This window comes from Trichechus manatus, unplaced genomic scaffold (genome assembly GCF_000243295.1).
Source record: "Trichechus manatus latirostris isolate Lorelei unplaced genomic scaffold, TriManLat1.0 scaffold00061, whole genome shotgun sequence".
NCBI lineage: Eukaryota > Metazoa > Chordata > Mammalia > Sirenia > Trichechidae > Trichechus > Trichechus manatus.
Genome location: NW_004443997.1, coordinates 14,792,723 through 14,811,711, shown reverse-complemented (window position 1 = coordinate 14,811,711; position 18,989 = coordinate 14,792,723). Strand labels below are relative to the sequence as shown.

The 18,989-nt window shown below is 39.0% G+C and overlaps 1 protein-coding gene across 1 annotated transcript in view; it reads left to right on the top strand.

Moving 5' to 3' along the window:
• The first annotated feature begins 398 nt into the window (after positions 1 to 398).
• The window catches only part of IFT81 (intraflagellar transport 81), a 94,416-nt gene continuing 75,825 nt past the window's right edge, over positions 399 to 18,989 (top strand). Inside the window, exons 1-8 of the mRNA XM_023733665.1 lie at positions 399 to 507; positions 3,439 to 3,603; positions 4,151 to 4,254; positions 4,754 to 4,934; positions 10,247 to 10,336; positions 13,909 to 13,974; positions 14,290 to 14,400; positions 16,504 to 16,588. Coding sequence (XP_023589433.1) covers positions 3,460 to 3,603; positions 4,151 to 4,254; positions 4,754 to 4,934; positions 10,247 to 10,336; positions 13,909 to 13,974; positions 14,290 to 14,400; positions 16,504 to 16,588 — 781 coding nt within the window. The 5' untranslated portion in view covers positions 399 to 507; positions 3,439 to 3,459. The remainder of the gene's footprint in view (positions 508 to 3,438; positions 3,604 to 4,150; positions 4,255 to 4,753; positions 4,935 to 10,246; positions 10,337 to 13,908; positions 13,975 to 14,289; positions 14,401 to 16,503; positions 16,589 to 18,989) is intronic.

The window sequence follows — 18,989 nt, the reverse complement described above, 5'->3', positions numbered from 1 at the left end:
CCTATGTATAACCTAATTTGGAGATACTTGTCTTAAAAACCTAAATTTGAAGCCCAGGCTAAATGCTTTCTTACCCCAACCCCCACCGGCCTGCCTCACACAAAGAAGTCATCATACCCATGTTTGGTGAACGAATGAATGAAACAGCACGGGCATTTAGCATAGCTTAAAAATGCAGACAGTACTGTAAACTGCAAACTGCAGGACATTTGGAAAGGTTTATTGCCGCGTCTAAGGCGGGGGCACGGTTTGTCATTTCGAGCAGCCCTCAATGCCCTTCACTCTCCTCAGTGGCTCGGAACTGGGAGGCGGTTTTGCACGTGGGTCCCGCACGCGCCCGCAGCGCACGCCCCGGAGGACCCGCGGAAACGCGCCCGACCCTCCGCGCCGGAAGTGACGTCACACCACGGCCTAGCAACCGTTGCCAAGGAGCTGGTCTCTAGGAACCTAGTAGAGCCCGGGTGCCTCCTGATGGGGGGAAAAGTGGTTTCTTGAAGAGAATCTGAGGTAACGTCGCCAACCCGGAGCCGAAAACTCCTCGAACCCCGAAAAAGGAGAGAACTCCCCGCCCCCTCCCCTTCGTGGTGCAGCGCCTTGTAGGTGGAAGGGCCGCAGCAGCTAAGCCCCTCAAATCGGGGGCCTGCTGGGCCTCGCTTGGACTCAGGCCGCTCCCCAGCGGGAGGAATCGTCGGGGAGCCCAGAGAAGCCCCGAGACTGTGGGGTCCCTTACCCTTTCCCGAGCCCGCAGGGGGTGGGGACACTATTTCTGGTCCAGCGCTCTTGCCAGCCTGGGACCAGGGCGGCGTCGTTTCTGTGCCGCGTTGTGCCAGATAAACGCACGTCCTGGTTTTAATTCTCCCCTTACCCCCTCGGGTTCTTACGTGGGTAAGTGCTTGTGAATTAGTGTGGCGACTTTCCGCTGAAAGAGGGAGATTAATTGCTTTTGCTAATTTTAGAGCGCAGAGCCCACTGGGTATAGACAACCTACCTGTTCGGTACAGCTTTGTCCTTAGCGAGTGACCATTTGAAAGCGGGTGGTCATGGCGGGCGGGGACCCAGCTACTTTCTCCTCCCCTCCTGTTAACGTTTTACTCGTTTTTTCTGGGTTTCTCGTTTGTTTGTTTGTTTGTTTGCTGTTTTTAAGGGGAGAAAGAATTTCTAATGAGCTAATTCTAAATCACTTGAAATCGTTTTGAATTAAATATATGTGCGTCTGAAGGTTATTCCATGGACCTTTACCGAAAACAGTGGAAAACTTGCGTCTCCAATGTGGATTTTTTTTTTTTTTTTTTAACTTACGTCAAGGTTTTCCTTTTATTGCTTAAAGCAAATCTCAAGTGTATAAACCATACTTGTTACCCTCTTTTTTACTTATTTTTAACAATAATAATTTGTTCTTAATTTTATTATGGAGAAGTGATCAAATTTTTACAATTTAATGTTTTCTAAATATCTAACTCTCTCTGCCCACTCAATTTAAAAAAAACGTTTCAGAACATGATTCAGGCTGTTTCGACTCATATCTTTGGTAAAATTGCAATGATCCAGTTCATAGTTTTTACTGTTATGGAGCACTGAAGCAATTTTTTCTTTCTTTTTTTTTTAGCTGTTCATTTTTAAAACAATTTTTGAGTGGCTAAGTTTAAAAAAAATTGCCTGCCTGCCAAATTTCTACCACTTCTTCTCATAGTAAACAAGTGATACCTGTGTGCAGGAAATACTAAGGACTTTGGTGAAGCTGTTTCAACAATTGAAAACTCAGATATTCCATTTTTAAAAAAAGTTATCTTCCTTACCCCTAGCCTGATTTCTTTTAGACTTAGGCTTGTGTTTTTTCTGGCCTTGGGCATGAGAACAAATTTATTCAGTCTAGTGAAAGAGGTTACTGTCTTAGATAACAGTGGGTAAGTGCTCGGCTACTCACCGAAAGGTCAGTGATTTAGACCCACCAGCCACTCTGTGGGAGAGAAGACCTGGCGATCTGCTCCCATAAAGACTGCAGCCCAGGAAACCCTGTGGGGCAGTTCTATTCTGTCCTATAAGGTCGCTATGAGTCGAATCAACTTGGTAGCACACAACTGTGCTCATGAAACTTCGAGTTTAGTAGAGAAGATAAAATGTGTACGTAATTAATGGGAAATAAGTAACACTAGGAGAGAAGTATTGATAAGGTATGGTCCACCTGGAGGGAAGGGCTGTTACTCTGATGCTGAACATGGAGGATTGCTTAAGAAAGGTTTCATGGAGAAAATTGCATTTGGTGGACAAGACCTGAAAGATGGGTAGGATTTCTGCCTCTGGAGATGGAGAAAGGGGAAGAGTAGAAAACAGCTATTATCTAAAGGCATTTGTTGTGGTGGTTGTTGGGAGCCGTCAAATCACTTTTGAGTCATAGCAACCCCAGGTGAGAGAGTAGAACTGCCCCATAGGGTTTCCTAGGCTGTAATCTTTACGGGAGCAGATCATTGGGTCTTTCTCCCTAGAGCGACTGGGTCGGTTTGAACCCAAACTTTCCGTTAGCAGCCCAGTGCTTAACTGTTGCACGACCGGGGCTCCTTATCTAAAGGCGTACAGGTGAAAAAACTAAGGAGCAGTGACTGTATCAATTGGCTGAAGAATTGGGTGTTTGAAAGATAACAGTTTGGAAATAAAGCTGGGAAAGCCTAGGTTGAGCTAGATCATAAAGAGTCTAAAAATCCGAGAAGTTTGGCCTTTATTTTGTAGACAGTAAGAAACATACAAATGGTTTGGAATGAGGAGAGGCAAAGACCAGAAAACAGGAGGCTGTTGCCTTATTGAAGGCTAGAGGAAATGAAGGCCTGAGTTGATCCAGGGTGGCAGGGTCGATGTCTCCAGGGCCAACTGTAATATAAATGTGTGAAGAGTGCCTGGCAGAGGAAACCAAAACAGAACTGAAGGTGCAGGCACAGGCTGAGGCCTGCAGCCCCTGCTCCGCCTCAGTTAGCTGTGAACATGCCCAGGGTTGCTGGATCTGATTTTTCAAAAAAGCTGGAAATCTGTATTTTAATGTAAAATCTCCCAGTGTTTTAAATGTGGACTGCTAATTTAAAAAAAAAAAAAAAGAGAAACATGTTCACAACCTAATAGGTTTTTATCCCTGGGTAGAAGTTATGGTGCTGTGTGGGAGACGTGTAGGTAGGATTTGTTATTCATTCATTCATGTCAATTCAGATGATTGCTGTTCCCCCACATGCATATTCAGAAACATCTGATGTTAAATACTAACACTAAATACCTCAGCTTTCATAATAAAGTCTTCATACCCTGATTTCTTTAAACAAAGTAACCCTTTCACAGCATTATGTATGCTCTGTAGAATTACACTTTGGTGCCTACTTCCTATGAATTCAATACTGACTTTTTTTCAGAACTGTTGTTACCAACACTGGAAATTTTGTCTCTGTTTTTATTCTTTAGTGAAAGTTATAAGACCGAATTATGAGTGACCAAATCAAATTCATTGTGGACAAGCTCAATAAGGATCCTTTTAGGAAGAACTATAATTTAATCACATTTGATTCCCTGGAGCCAATGCAACTATTACAAGTTCTCAGTGATGTTCTGGCTGAGATTGACCCAAAGGTAAGAGTTTTCTCTTCCTCCTGTGGTGTGCTTTTAGAGCACAGGTAGAGTCTGTGGCAAAAGGGGGACAGGAAAGCCAGTTCCCGACTCTAAGTAGCTGTGACTCTCAGGCAATTACTTAACCTCTCTGGGCCTTATTTTCCATGCCTGTAAAGTAACAGTAAATGATCTTTAAAGTTTCTCTACCAGCTTAGAAATGAAATTACTTGCTTGTACCTTATTTATAAATTATTTCCCTACTTCCAGACATAAATAGATTTGGTCCTGGAATGAAGAAGCTTTTACAAAAGGTCTTATTATATTGCAGGTTAGCTCATGTCTCTTATACACTGTTTTGTTTTTTAAGCTTAACATTCTTAATATGAACGCTGGTCTGACTCATATGCACCCTCACTTAGAATTTGGGGGCCTTCATTCTTAAGCTGTTTTGTGAAGAGACCATTGTGCCCCTTATGCCCTAGCAGAATAATTTTGTCAGTCAGTTTAAATATTGTTCTTTGTTAGATATATAACAATAACATATTTTTTCAATTTCTTTATTTGTTAGCAAGTTGTTGATATCAGAGAGGAGATGCCAGAGCAGACAGCCAAACGAATGTTGAGCCTTCTTGGTATCCTTAAATACAAACCTCCAGGAAATGCTACGGACATGTAAGAATCAGTCATGTATTGCTTTTTTAAAAATACACTTTAATACACCCAAGCCTTCATATGTTATAATCAGTCTTTTTAGGCAATACTTGGCCTCCCTAAATTAATGACCTGAAAACATCACTGAATTTCATGCACAAGCCTTAAGTGTGACAGTTCTTTCCCCAGTCAAAAAGTCAGGCAAATTCATTAATCCATTTTATCATTTATCTGCCATCCTAGAAAAAACAAACACTACCCAGTCAATGAAATGAGGTATTAAGAATGTCTATAACAATGAATGGTTCCAACACAATTTCCCTGAATTCTCCAGTGATATTTTGAGGGCCTAATTTTATGCTCATTAGGTACAGACTGACTTCATTTTATTTTTAACAAATAGTTATGGAAAGCAATCAGGAAATAGTAAATTGGATTTTGAGCAAATGTTATCTCTTTTCAAGATGTACTGATAAGCATGCACGTGTGGATGCGCGTACACGGGTTTTCTTTTTTTTAGGAGTACCTTCCGTCAGGGTCTGGTGATTGGGAGTAAACCTGTAATTTACCCAGTGCTCCACTGGCTTCTTCAGAGGACTAATGATCTGAAGAAAAGAGCATATTTAGCTCGTTTTTTAATAAAACTTGAAGTACCAAGTGAGTTTCTTCAGGATGAAACTGTGGCTGACACCAATAAGCAGGTACATAATATGTAAATGATATGTTTAAAGTATCTATAGTGGATTTCAAGGAGCCCTGTTAGTGCAGTGGTTAAGCACTTGGCTGCTAACTGAAGGTCGGTGGTTCGAACACAGCAGCCGCTCTGCAGGAGGAAAATGTGGCAGTCTGCTTCCGTAAAAATTACAGCCTTGGAAACCCTATGGGGTAGTTCTACTTTGTCCTGTAGGGTCACTATGAGTTACAATCAACTTGATAGCAGTGGGTTATAATGGATTTCAAGGTGCATATGTTTAAATACATGTCAACCCCTCTTTAATATTTTTGCTATGCCTGTAGTGCCAAATGTGGCACCAAAAGTTAAAACAGTATCAGCTGTGTTCAGCTGTCGTCAAGTCTTAAAATACTCACTTGTGCATACAAATACTAGTTTAGTGATACAGGTACGTGGATTAAAAAAAAAAAAAAAAAAAACCCTGACATTAGGATTTGAGAATTATTTATTACTTAGGAATTATGGGTAGTTGGGATCCTGGTCCTGGGATAGCAGAGTGTTGTGCTGATCAGTAAGTTGACTATGGAGCCCTGGTGGCACAGTGGTTAAGTGCTCGGCTGCTAACCGAAAGGTTGGAGGTTTGAATCCACCAGCGGTTCCTCGGGAGAAAGATGTGGCAATCTGCTTCCGTAAAGATTACAGCCTTGGAAATCCTATGGGGCAGTTCTACTGTGTACTATAGGACTGCTATGAGTTGGAATTAACTTGATGGCGACGGGTTTGGTTTGGTTTGGTTTAGGGTGACTAAGCAATTTATCATCTAAGTCAGAGAGAAATGATAATTACATCAAGACAAAAGGACAAAAGGTGTAAACTGACACTATTCCAGGCAAATTGGACCATGTGAGCCCCTCCAGAGATTGTGGGTAGTCCAAGAAGCTGGCCTTGTAATCTCAAAGAACTTCCTGATCAGGAAGAGGGTGTAGACAGGGCTGTGAATTTGAAATCTCAGTGTACGTTTCTCACCACAGTTTTGGGGTAATCTTGGATTCTGGCCTTAAGGTCTTAAAACTCTTGACCGCTCAGGATTCTGGCTAGCCTAGTCCCTGGTCTTCGGTTTTCAAAGTACATTGCTAATTAAAGACTATGGAAAAAGAAGATTCAGGCTTGAGATTTGAAAGGACTTTGATTTTTTTTTTAACATGCTTTTGTTTAGCACTTTAATGTGCTGTTATTACGTAGCACTTACATACACTTATTTGTGCCAGAATATGTTGGAAGCTGTTTGTTGATCTGTCTCCCCCGATAGATTGTGAGGTGCTTGAAGATAAGTGTTCTGTCTTGTCCATCTTTTTTTCCTTCAGGGTCTCGTATAGTCTCTTCTGTACGGTAGTTAGTCAGTCTTTGGATTAATCAAAACAATCACTGAATGTTTTAATTTTTCATCCACATGTTTTGATATTTTGGTTGGATGTGGCGTTCATGCAAAATGGAGTCAATGCTGATCTCGAGACATTTCTGGAGTTGAAAGGTTTATGCAAATTATCATAGAAGCAGTCTGATGAGCAGTAATACAGCGCTGGAATTTCACTAGCTTTTTGATAGATAACTCTAAACCTAAGGTTAAAAAAAATGGTAAACTCATACATTTATTGATTCTTTTTTGTTTTGTTTTGTTAAAGTAGTCTTCCCCGGGTAGCAAGATTCAGAACGATTTTTTTTTTTTTTAATTTATTTTGGTGTTGTTGAGAATATACACAGCAAAACATACACCAAGTCAACAGTTTCTACATGTATGATTTAGTGACATTGATTACATTCTTCAAGTTGTACAACCGTTCTCACCCTCTTTTTCTGAATTGTTCCTCCCCCATTAACCTAGTTCACTGCCCCCTAAGGTTCCTATCTAATATTTCAAGTTGCTGTTGTCAGTTTGATCCCATATGGATATTTCTTAAAAGAGCAGACCTTTTTTTACTAATTAAGTTAAATGAAACTGTTGTTTGGTTTTAAGAAGACTTCAGGGAAAGAATCTAGAAATTTTCCAGAGGAGGAAAATTTCTTGGAATTACTGGAGGCAGAACACAAAAGATTAATATACAGAACTCTTCAAAAAATTAGGAAGGAAATAAAGCACAATGCAGAACATGCAATAGAGGAAATTAAAAAGATTAGAGAAGCGCATGATGACATTTAACAGGCTGCAAGAATCCATAGAGAGGCAGCAATCAGAAATCCAGAAGATTAACAATAAAATGTCAGAATTAGACAACTCAATAGAAAGTCATAGGAGCAGAGTTGAGGCAATGGAAGTCAGAATTAGTGAGATTGAAGATAAAGCACTTGACACCAACTTATTTGAGGAAAAATCAGATAAAAAGATTTTAAAAAATGAAGAAACCCTAAGAATTATGTGGGACTCTATCAAGAAGAATAACCTATGAGTGACTGGAGTCCCAGAACGGGGGGATAACAGAAAATACAGAGAATTGTTGAAGATTTGTTGGCAGAAAACTTTCCTGGTATTGTGAAAGATGACGAGATATGTATCCAAGATGCTCATCGAACCCCACATAAGGTAAATCCCAAAAAAAAAAGTCACTAAGACATATTATAATCAAACTTGCCAAAACCAAAGATAAAGAGAGTTTTAAGAGCAGCTAGGGATAAACGAAAAATCTTCTACAAAGGAGAGTCATTAAGAATCAGCTCAGGCTACTCGGCAGAAACCATGCAGGCAAGAAGGCAATGGGATGACATATATAAAGCCTTGAAGGAAAAAAACTGCCAGCCAAGAATTATATATCCAGTAAAACTGTTTCTCAAATATGATGGTGAAATTAGGGCATTTCCAGATAAACAGAAATTTAGGGAATTTGCAAAAACCAAACCAGAATTACAGGAAACACTAAAGGGAGTCCTCCAGTTAGAAAATCAGTAACATCAAATAACAACCCAAGACTAGAACGCTAGACAGAACAACCAGATATCAACCCAGATAGGGAAGTCACAAAAGTAAATCAAAGCTAAAACACTGAAAATAGGGAAACAGGTGTCAGTATATAAAAGATGACGACATTAAAACAAAAAAGAGGGACTTAAAAAATGTAGACATGGATTTTGCATATGGAGAGGAAGTCAAGGCGATATAAAGAAATAAAAGACTGGTATAAACTTAGAAAAATAGAAGTAAATTATTACGGTAACCACAAAGGAAACTAACAATTCTACAAGTCAAAATAAAAAACTAGAAAAATATAGAAGACTCAGCAAACGCAAAATCAACAACAACGAAAAACATGAAAATATGTAAGAAAAACGACAGCACAGAAAATTAAGTGGAACAAAGAAACTGTCAACAACACACAAAAAAAGACTTCAGGGGATATTTTTGGTTTAAGGTTTAAAGATTATCTCAGGGCAGTAGTTTCAGGGGTTCATCCACCCTCCATGGCTCCAGGAAGTCTAGAGTCCGTGAAAATTTAAAATTCTGTTCTTCATTTCCCCCTTCCCCTTTCTCTCTCTGTCTCTCTTTTTTTTTGTTGTTGTTGTTGTGCTTTAGGTGAAAGTTTACAGCTCAAGTTAATTTCTCATACAAAAATTTATACACGTATTGTTACATAACCCTAGTTGCAGTCCCTGTAATCTGACAGCACACTTGCCCCTTCCACCTCATGTTTCCCGTGTCCATTCAGCCAGCTCCTATCTATCCCTTTCTGCCTTCTCATCCTGCCTCTGGACAGGAGCTGCCCATTTAGTCTCGTATATCTACTTGAACTAAGAAGCACACTCTTCACGAGTATTATTTTGTTTTATAATCCAGTCTAATCTTTGAAGAGTTGGCTTTGGGAATGCTTTTAGTTCTGGGTTAACAGAGAGTCCATGGGCTGTGTCTTCTGGGATTCCTCTAGTCTCAGTCAGACCAGTAAGTCTGGTCTTTTTATGTGAATTTGAGTTCTGCACCCCACTTTTCTGCTGCTCCGTCAGGGACTCTCTGTTGCGTTCCCTGTGACGGTGATCATTGGTGGTAGCCGGGAACCACCCAGTTCTTCTGGTCTCTAAAAGGAGGCGGTTATTCATGGAGACAATTAGCCACACATTCTATATCTTCCTTCTATTCCTGATACTCCTTCTTCCCCTGTTGCTGCAGGTGAATAGAGACCAATTGTGCCTTGGATGGTTGCTTGTAAGCTTTTAAGAGTGAAATGGTATCTCATTGTGGTTTTGATTTGCATCTTACTGATTGTTTTTGAATGTTAAATGTCACCATAGATGCCATGGGAAAAGTAGAGCAGAAGGAGAATCACCTAGTCCCTGCCTTTGAAGGTTTAAAATCATGTAGGAAATGTAGAAATGCAAATGTGAAATATTTTCTCCTCTCTCCTCTCCTCCATCAATAGATTTGATGAAAACTAATTCCCCTGGAGGAGGTTTATTAATAGTTTTTACTAACTATGCTCAGCTTATTCTTGGCAGAATTACTGGTAGTAAAGACATGCCTTATTCTTGAAGCTGATCTGAGGGTGGATCTCAAATGACATGCACACCTAGCCAGTCGTTTAGCAGAGACCCTAATGGGAAATTTGCATTGTCTTTCTGAAAGAAGAGTTTTAGAATAAATTATTATGTGAATGATTTGTAGACTTGTGGGACATGATCAGTCAAGAAAAATATTATTTATTTCCTGTCATTACCCAAAAAAAATCCTATTTAAAAAGTTTTCAGGGAACAGTTCGGATTTTTTCATTCATTCAACAACTTGTAATTGAGCACCTCTATGAATTATGCCATATGCTGGGTCCCAGGGGTACAAAGGTATACAAAATCAATGTGATTCCTGCCCTCTTGCCTCTCACTGTCTAATGAAGGGAGACAGGCAAGTGACTAGGCATGTGTAATATTTATGTGATAATCTACTCTGATTGGATGGGTACAGGACCAGAGAATGCTTCTCTGAGGATAGTGGTATCTCTGCTGAGGCCTGAAGGATAAATAGGAGTTATCCAAGTTAGAAATGATGGGGTCATGGAGTAATCTCAGAGGCAGTAGGATGTATAAACTAGAAGTGAGAGCGTGGAATGTTCCATCAACTGAAAGAATATCAACATAGCTCTAGTGAGGAGTAGGAGGTGGAAAGTAAGCAGAGATGAAGCAGGAGGAGAAGTATTTAATGGCTGGATTATACAGACCTATTTTTGTGTCCTACATAGATGTTTAAGGATGCATTTTTAATGCTGTTCTTATAATGATTTAAGTAATCACTGTAAGTTAATAGATAACCTGATTAAGTAAAGCCTACTGGATCTAGTCATTCATTTATAATTTTCTAACTTATTTTAGTATGAAGAACTGATGGAAGCCTTTAAAACTTTGCATAAAGAATGTGAGCAACTTAAGACATCTGGATTTTCTACAGCAGAAATAAGAAGGGTAAATAAAGAAAAGTACTCATAATAATATTTATTTGGATTTGAATAATATTGGAATCATCACTGTTATTTTTAGTTAATTCAGTATATCTCTTAAGACCTTGTGGGAACTAGTGATAGCAAATAGCAGATTTTCTTTGGTAGGTCCTTTGGTAGTTCTTTACTGAAGAGATTAATGAGGCCATAGTATGTTTACAGTGAGTTCTTATGTGCTGTATTGACCATTACCATGGATTTAAAGAGGTTATGTTTTGACTCTTTCCCTGATTAAGTGAGATATATATGTATATATGGAGCCCTGGTTGTGTCGTGTTTAAAGCACTCAGCTACTAACCAAAAGGCTGGTGGTTTGAACCCACCTCTGCTCTGTGGGAGAAAGATGTGGCAATCTGCTTCCATAAAGATTTACAGTCTTGGAAACCCTATGAGGCTATTCTGCTCCGTCCTGTAGAGCTGCTATGAGTAGAAATTGACTCAACAGCAGTGCATTTTATATAAATATATATCACATATATATTATAGAAAGTGCAGAAAAAACAAAGAAGAAGAAAACCATCCAGTTGTTAACATTTTAGTATATATCCTTTTAGGCTTTCTTTTCATGTGTAGGTATGTGTGTGTATAACACACACACATACTTGTGACTACGCTGTACATAATTCCTTGTATCTTGCTTTTTTAATCATTATGTTGTGAATATAATCCCCTCATTATTTTTCTACAATATGATTTTTAATTCCTAAATAATATTCCACGGTGTGGATAGTTTGTCCATTTTTGTTTTTATTTTTTGGTATTACAGATAATTCTAATTATTTCCCATATAAATTGTTTTCATATGTTTGTGATTATTTCCTTAGAATAAATTTCCAGAAATGGATTTGCTTATTAAAGCACATAAAATTATTATGACTTTTGATGCATGTTACTTAAATGTTCTCCAAAAAACATTTTTACATTCTCACCAAGTTTATATGAAAGTTCTCATCTCCCCAAACACTTACTAATATTCACCTGCATGGATTTTGTTTTTTTAGAATTCCTGAGGTATCTGTGTCATCTGTATCTTTTCATTCAATCAGGAAACAGATGTTATGTCTTCAGGGAGGTCTTCCCTGATCCCCCGGATAGATTAGGTCATCCAGTTCTTATTGTTTTATGACACTCATTACATGTAAAATCACATTAATGTCTGTCTTCCCGACTACCTTTAAGCACCATGAGGGCAAGGACCATGTCTGTATATCTTGTTCACCACTGTATTCCCAGTGCCTATTGCAGTCCTGGCCACGTGGTAGGTTCTCAGTAAGAGCTTTTTAAATATATTACAAATGAAAGGTGAACTCAGCTCTAGTGGGGGAGAAAGACCTAGAAGCAGACATTTATAACATAACGTGGAAGAAGAATGATAGATACCCATCTCCCATATCTCCATTTCGTCACTGTGAGTAAACCAAAAATGGTAGAAGAACCTCAAGTCTGTATTTTTATTTCCAGTCGTTATTACCAAAGTAGTCTTGAACCATAGTACTTGTAGAAAATTTAGAAAGTATGATTAAACCAGAAATAGAAAATAATTCACTCAAAATCCTGTGCTCCTCAGATAACCACTATTGACGTTTTGGTGAATATATTTAAATCTTTTTCTTGGTATTGTACTATATATAGTATAAATGCTGTAATCTGCCTCTTATAAGTAATGTCAAATCATAACATTTTCCCATGGCATTAAGCATTTTCCTCCATAATCTTTAGTGACTTTCATTGTCATTTATTTAACATAATTTATTTAATTATCCCCAGACTTTCCAGTCATTTCCAAATTTTAGATATAATTAACACTATGATGAGAATCCTCATAGAGAAGACTGTGCCATTTCATGAATATTTTATTAGGACAAGTTCTCAGAAGTGGAATAACTGGGTCAGAAGGTATATACATTTTTAAGACTTTTGATATTATTCTTCAGTACAATCCCACCAGTAGTGAGTAAGCGTGCCCATTTTCACAATTCTGTCAATACTGACTGCCGTACATATTTCACCTTTATTATTACTGTGAGAGTCAGATTTCTTTTTTCTTTTTTTAGTTTTAGTTTTGTTTGTTTTCATTTAAAAAATATTATGGAGCTAGTTAAAAGGGGGAGCCCTGATGGCACAGGGAGCCCTGGTGGCACAGTGGTTAAGAGTTACAGCAAGCTACGGCTCCTAACCATCCTAAAGGCTTGCAGTTCAAATCCACCACCTGCTCCTTAGAAACCCTATGGGGCAGTTCTACTCTGTCCTTTAGGGTCACTGTGAGTCGGAATCAACTCAACAGCAACAGGTTTGGTTTGGTTTTAGTTAAAAGGAAGGTAGTTGTTTTTTGTTTTTTTTTAATTGTACTTTAGATGAAGGTTTACAGAACAAACTAGCTTCTCATTAAACAGTTAGTACATGTATTGTTTTATGACATTGGTTAACAGCCCCATCACGTGTCAGTACTCTCCCTTCTCCACCTTGGGTCCCCTATTAGCAGCTTTCCTGTCCCCTCCTGCCTTCTAGTCCTTGCCCCTGTGCTGGTGCCCCTTTAGTCTTGTTTTGTCTTATGGGTCTGTCTAATCTTTCTCTAAAAGGTGAACCTCCAGAGTGACTTCACTACTGAGCTAAAAGAGTATCCAGGGGCCATACTCTTGGGGTTTCTCCAGTCTCTGTCAGGCCAGTAAGTCTGGTCTTTTTTGAGTTAGAATTTTGTTCTACATTTTTCTCCAGCTCTGTTGTGATCCCTGTCAGAGCGGTCAATAGTGGTAGCCGGGCACCATCTAGTTGTACTGGACTCAGTCTGTGGAGGTCGTGGTAGTTGTGGCCCATTAGTCCTCTGGACTAATCTTTCCCTTGGGTCTTTAGTTTTCTTCATTTTTGCTTGCCCCCAAAGGGGTGAGACCAGTGGAGTATTTTAGATGGCCGCCCACAGGCTTTTAAGACCCCAGACACTACTCACCAAAGTAGAATGTAGAACATTTTCTTTATAAACTGTGTTATGCCGATTGAGCTAGGTGTTCCTTGAGACCATGGGAAGGTAGTTTATTTTTGAAGCCTTTCTTTTCAGGAGGGGAATTGGTTAATTAGCAAAAACAGATACATTTTATGTCTTAAAAACGCCAGAGCCATAAAAAATTATTTTGATGGAAAATTGGCAAAATGTATGGTTTGGTATTTAACAGCAGATGGGATGTCAGCAGCTGTTGTTCATGCGTTTAGACCAGCACACTTTCCATGATGGAAGATTTTTTAAAAATCATGTACCCATATTTGGAATCAGAACCCAAATGTGCTGCCTGGCAGCTTTACCTTGCTGCATTATAACCTGTTTTAGTTGCTTTTCTAGATGAACACCAAGCTGCCAAATAAATTACCCTGCATAAGGAACCCTGGGGGAAAAATAGAAATGCTCTTCATCCAAAAGAGGATCTTTGTTACTTTAATGCTCTAGTTGTGAGGAAAATGGTACCCGCATACACATATAAAGACCTTATCTGAATTCTACCTACTGAGAATACTTTTTCTTATAATGTCCTCTTTGCTATCTCCTAGGATATCAGTGCAATGGAGGAAGAGAAGGATCAGCTCATTAAGAGAGTTGAACGTTTGAAGAAAAGGGTAAGGCAAGAATGAACACTGTAAGACTTTGGCCCCAACTCCCAAGGACTTGCGAAGATGTAGGAATGCAAATAAAGGTTAAGCCAGGCATGGTGTCCATCTGAAGATAGACTCAAATAACATTGACGGAAAGGGAGCCTCCCTAGGCAGTAGCCCAAAACGAAATTTCAAGGACCTAGAGTCTAGAGCTTTACTGTCATCTCTAGGGAGTACTGTTTACCAAAAGAAGATGAGAAATGGATGTCTGAGTCATGTGACATGCTATTTCTTTCTCAAACCTGACAGTAACATGTACTACTTATTCCCTTACTGTAGGTGGAGACAGTTCAGAATCATCAACGAATGCTTAAAATAGCAAGGCAACTTCGAGTTGAAAAAGAGAGAGAAGAATTTCTTGCACAGCAGAAACAGGAACAAAAGAATCAGGTGTCAACATAAAAATTTATATTCTCATGATGAAAGAAATAGTTCCTCTGATAATTCAAATGTAAAGAAAGAAGAATTTTAGAATTAAAGAAGCTCGTGTTTCCCTTTATTTTGTTAAGATGATAAAATACTCTTTTAATATTAAGAGTGTCTTGTGACACCAAAAGCAACAATACCACCTTTTGGGTTCTGTACTCTGTCTTCGAATCTACCAGGCGGTCCTTGGAAACCCTATGGGGCATTTCTGCTCGACAGCAATGGCTTTGGTTTTTTTGTTTTGGGTGTATGCTTAGCTCATATTGTCCCAACATTACTGTTATGTATTGTATTATAATGTATTGTCCCAAGATTCATTGTAAATGTTAAGCAGTAAGATTAACTGTTTACAAAAGTTCTAGAACAGAGTAGAACTGCCCCGTAGGGTTTCCACGCAGCACGTGGAGGATTCGAACTGCCGAACTTTTGGTTAGCAGCCGTAGCTCTTAACCCCTATGCCAACAGAGTTTCCATAAAACTTCTAGAATCTCTAAAGGGCTTCCTGATATTCTGGGGGTATTGAGAATATCCTTTTTATTCCATTGATCACCAAAAACTCATTGCCATTGAGTCAATTCTGACTCATAATGACCTTATAGGACCAACTAGAACTGTCCCATGGGGTTTCCAAGGCTATTATCTTTACCGAAGCAGACAGCCACATCTTTCTCCTGTGGAGCAGCTGGTGGGTTCAAACTGCCAACCTCTCGGTTAGCAGCCAAGTGCTTTAACTACTGTGCCACCAGAGCTCGTTCCATTGATCACAGTACCCTCTAAACTTTAGTGGCGAATAATCAAATCATGAAAAGGCTCAAATTCACACACACGCCACATTTTTAGACTTTGCCTTACAGAAAATATAATTTGGCCGGAAAGTATTTACGTTTATTATTTAAAATCTGGGTGGACTTGCACAATAAAAATATATTTAAAATCAGCTTTGCTTCCTATAAATTGGTAGTTTAGACATTTGGCTCTTTTGAAGCTTGACCTGTCATTATAGTGGTGTCACTGCAGCATTGTTGCATTGCCCAGCGAGTTAGGCTGGGTTTTCTAGAGAAGCAAAACCAATAAAGCATTTGTATATGTGTATGTATATATAAGTGTGTGTGTGTGTGTGTGTGTGTGTGTGTGTATACGTGTATATATACGTATATGTATAGAGAGAGAGAGAGAGAGAAATTTCCATGAAGGCAATGGCTCACGTCATTGTAGAGGCTGGAAAGTCCCAAGTCTGTGGGTAAGGCATTAGACCGGCGGCTTCTGACTCGTGTAGCTGCAAGGGCTGATGAACTCAAGCTTGACAGGTCAGACAGCAGGCTACTAGCTCATAGACTGTGGAGGCTGACAAATCCAAGATCAGCAGGTAAAATGACAGGCTGTTGGCTCAAGTCCCAAGAACCGGAGGTCAGATGATGATGAGCCAAACGCAGGATCCAGAGCAAAGCAAAAACCAGTGAGCTTTGCCAGAAAGTTGATATATATTGGATGCAGGCCACACCCCCAAGGAAACTCCCTTTCAACTGATTGGCTGCTCATAGCAGACCTCATCATGGTGATGTTTACGTTATATCAGATCTCATAGGTGATTCCATCATTGCATAACTACCGAACTACATCATAACTGCCAAGCCACTGAGAATCGTGGCCCAACCATATTGACACACAACCTTAAGCATCACACCCAAGCTCCAGATGGTCCCTTAGCATCAGTTTCTGGTTCTGAGACGTCATTTATGAGAATATTCACATTCCTTAGAATTAAGAAAATCATGTTATGACAAGAAAAGCCTGTGCATATATTTCTTTAACAAGCATTTTTCTTTGATCACCAAATTGGACAAGTAGCTAAAAAAAATTCTGAAAGCTTTAAAAAAATTTTTTTACATGAAATGGTATTAGACAGCCAATTGTATTTTAGATTGAACATAGTAATTTTCTTAGTTGTTCTTATTACTTCTTTTATATCCCTAGAATTATGTGGAACTTGTATATTTCCTTGCTTGCCTGTGTGAGTGGTAGATTTCAATAGGCTAACCAATTAATGGATCTAATTGTATTTTAAAGCTATTTCATGCAGTCCAGAGACTACAAAGAGTACAAAACCAGCTGAAAAGCATGCACAGTGCAGCAGCAGATGCAAAGCCTGAAAGTAAGTGGAAATTATTAGATGATACAGGTGACTGGAAAATATAAACTTTCTTTGGTTGTTGTGTTAGTTTAAATCATGAGTCTTCCTGAGAGTAATCAATTAATGGGAATTAATTTTAGTCAAGTGATATCAGCATTTTGGAACATTGTTCCCTGGCTGGTGAATGAGTGCCCTGATGAAGACATCCTTAAGTTTTCACCTGGGGTTTTAAAATTCCTTTCTAACTTTTTAGCCAGAGGGTGAAGTTATTAACTACAGTGGAGAGAGGCTCTCTGGAGTGTGAGTATATAAAGTACTTAGGATGGATGTTGTGAAAAATTGATGGAAAAAATGCGAGTCATTGTTTTAGAGACAGGGCTATAAAAAAAAAGAGTAAAATGCTGGACTCTTAAAACTGAGTGTTTTCCATATTTTGGTTTGTGGAATAACAGTGCAAATGACGTGGGCATCCCTGGCTCTGTTCTCACACTAGCTTTACACAGAGGATAGACCATTCTAATGTCCCAGATTTTACCAGCAAACCCATCGTAGGCATTTTAATAGTGTCTTTGCTAATCAGAAGGAAAACCGGAAGAGTACGGCAAAGCTCTCGTTTGTATTGGAGAAAATTCCACTGTAAATATCCAACTGAGAGAGTTAGTTCATCTTTATGTAGTATTCTGTGGAATATTATAAGATATAATACACAGAATGATGTAATAAACACAATTACAAGTGTTGGCAAGAATGTGGAAAAACTGGAACCATCGGATATTACTGGTGGGAATGTAAAATGGTGCAGCTGTTTGGAAAACAGTCTGATAGTTCTTCAGAATGTTAAACATAGAGTTACCATTTGATCCAGCAATTTCACTCCTAGGTAAATACCCAAGAGAAATGGAAACATACGTCCACACAAAAACTTGAACATGTATGCTCGTAGTGGTGTTATTCCTAATAGCCAAAAAATGGAAACGAGCCAAATGTCCCTCAACTGATGAATGGATAAACAAAATATAGTCTATCTTTATAATGGAATATTTTTTAGTCATTCACATGCTATAACATGGATGAACCTCAAAAACATTATGTAAGCAAAAGAAACTAGTCACAAAGGACCTCTTGTATAATTCTACTTATATGAAATACCCAGAATAGGCAAATTTATAGAGACAGAAATTGGATTAGTGGTTGCCTATGGATGGCAGGGAGAAGGGAAGATGGCGGTGAGGGAAAATAGGGAGCGACTGCTAATGGGTACAAGGCTTTTTTTGGGGATGACGGAATGTTCTAAAATTCAATTATGGTAATGGTTGCACATGGGGTTGCCGTGAGTCAGAATCGAGTCCACAGCAACTAACAACAACGTGATTGCACAACTCTATAAATATGCTAAAAACCATTGAATTGTACACTTTAAATGGGTGAATTTTCTGGCATGTAAATTATATCTCAATAAAGCTATTGAAAGAAATAATATAGTATTTCCTTGATTCTAGACACATTTTCCCCATTATAATAATTTTTGCAATTGGGACAAATCATACAATTTGTATGTACATTTAACATGGTATTTGTAATTTAGTTGATTTGTAATTTAGTCTTGTAATTGATGGCATCTTAGAATCAAGGAAATATGGTATATTTAACAGATATTTAAGAAGCCAGTGCTCTGTTCCCTGGTATGAGAGCATGTCTTAACCATACATCTCAGCTGCTAACCAAAAAGTTGGAATTTCATATCCACCCAGACATGCCTCAGAAGAAAGGCCAGGCAATCTACTTCTGAAAAATCAGCCATTGAAAACCCTGTGGAGCACAGTTCTACTCTGACACATAGGGTTGCCATGAATCAGAATTGACTTGACAGCAACTTTTTTTTTTGATTCTGCTTTAGGTGAAAGTTTACAGAGGAAATTAGTTTCTCAATAAATAATACACAAATTGTTTTGTGACATTGATTGCCAACCCTGTGACGTGTCAACACTCTCCCCTTCTCGACCTTGGGTTTCCTGTGTCTGTTCGTCCAGCTTTCCTATCTCCTCCTACCTTCTCGTCCTTGCCCTTGGGCTGGTGTGCCCATTTAGTCTCATATACATGGTTGAACTGTGTGTTATTGTTTGTTTTATAGGCCTGTCTAATCTTTGGCTGAAGGATGAACCTCAGGAGTGTTTAGTACTGAGTTAAAAAGGTATCCAGGGGCCATACTCTTGAGGTTTCTCCAATCTCTGTCAGACCAGTAAGTCTGGTCTTTTTTTTTATTTTTTTAATTTTTTTGAGTTTGAATTTTGTTCTACATTTTTCTCCAGCTCTGTCTGGGACCATCTATTGTGATCCCTGTCAGAGCAGTCGGTGGTGGTAGGCGCCATCTATCTAGTTGTGCCAGACACAGTCTGGTGGAAGCCGTGGTAGTTGTGGTCCA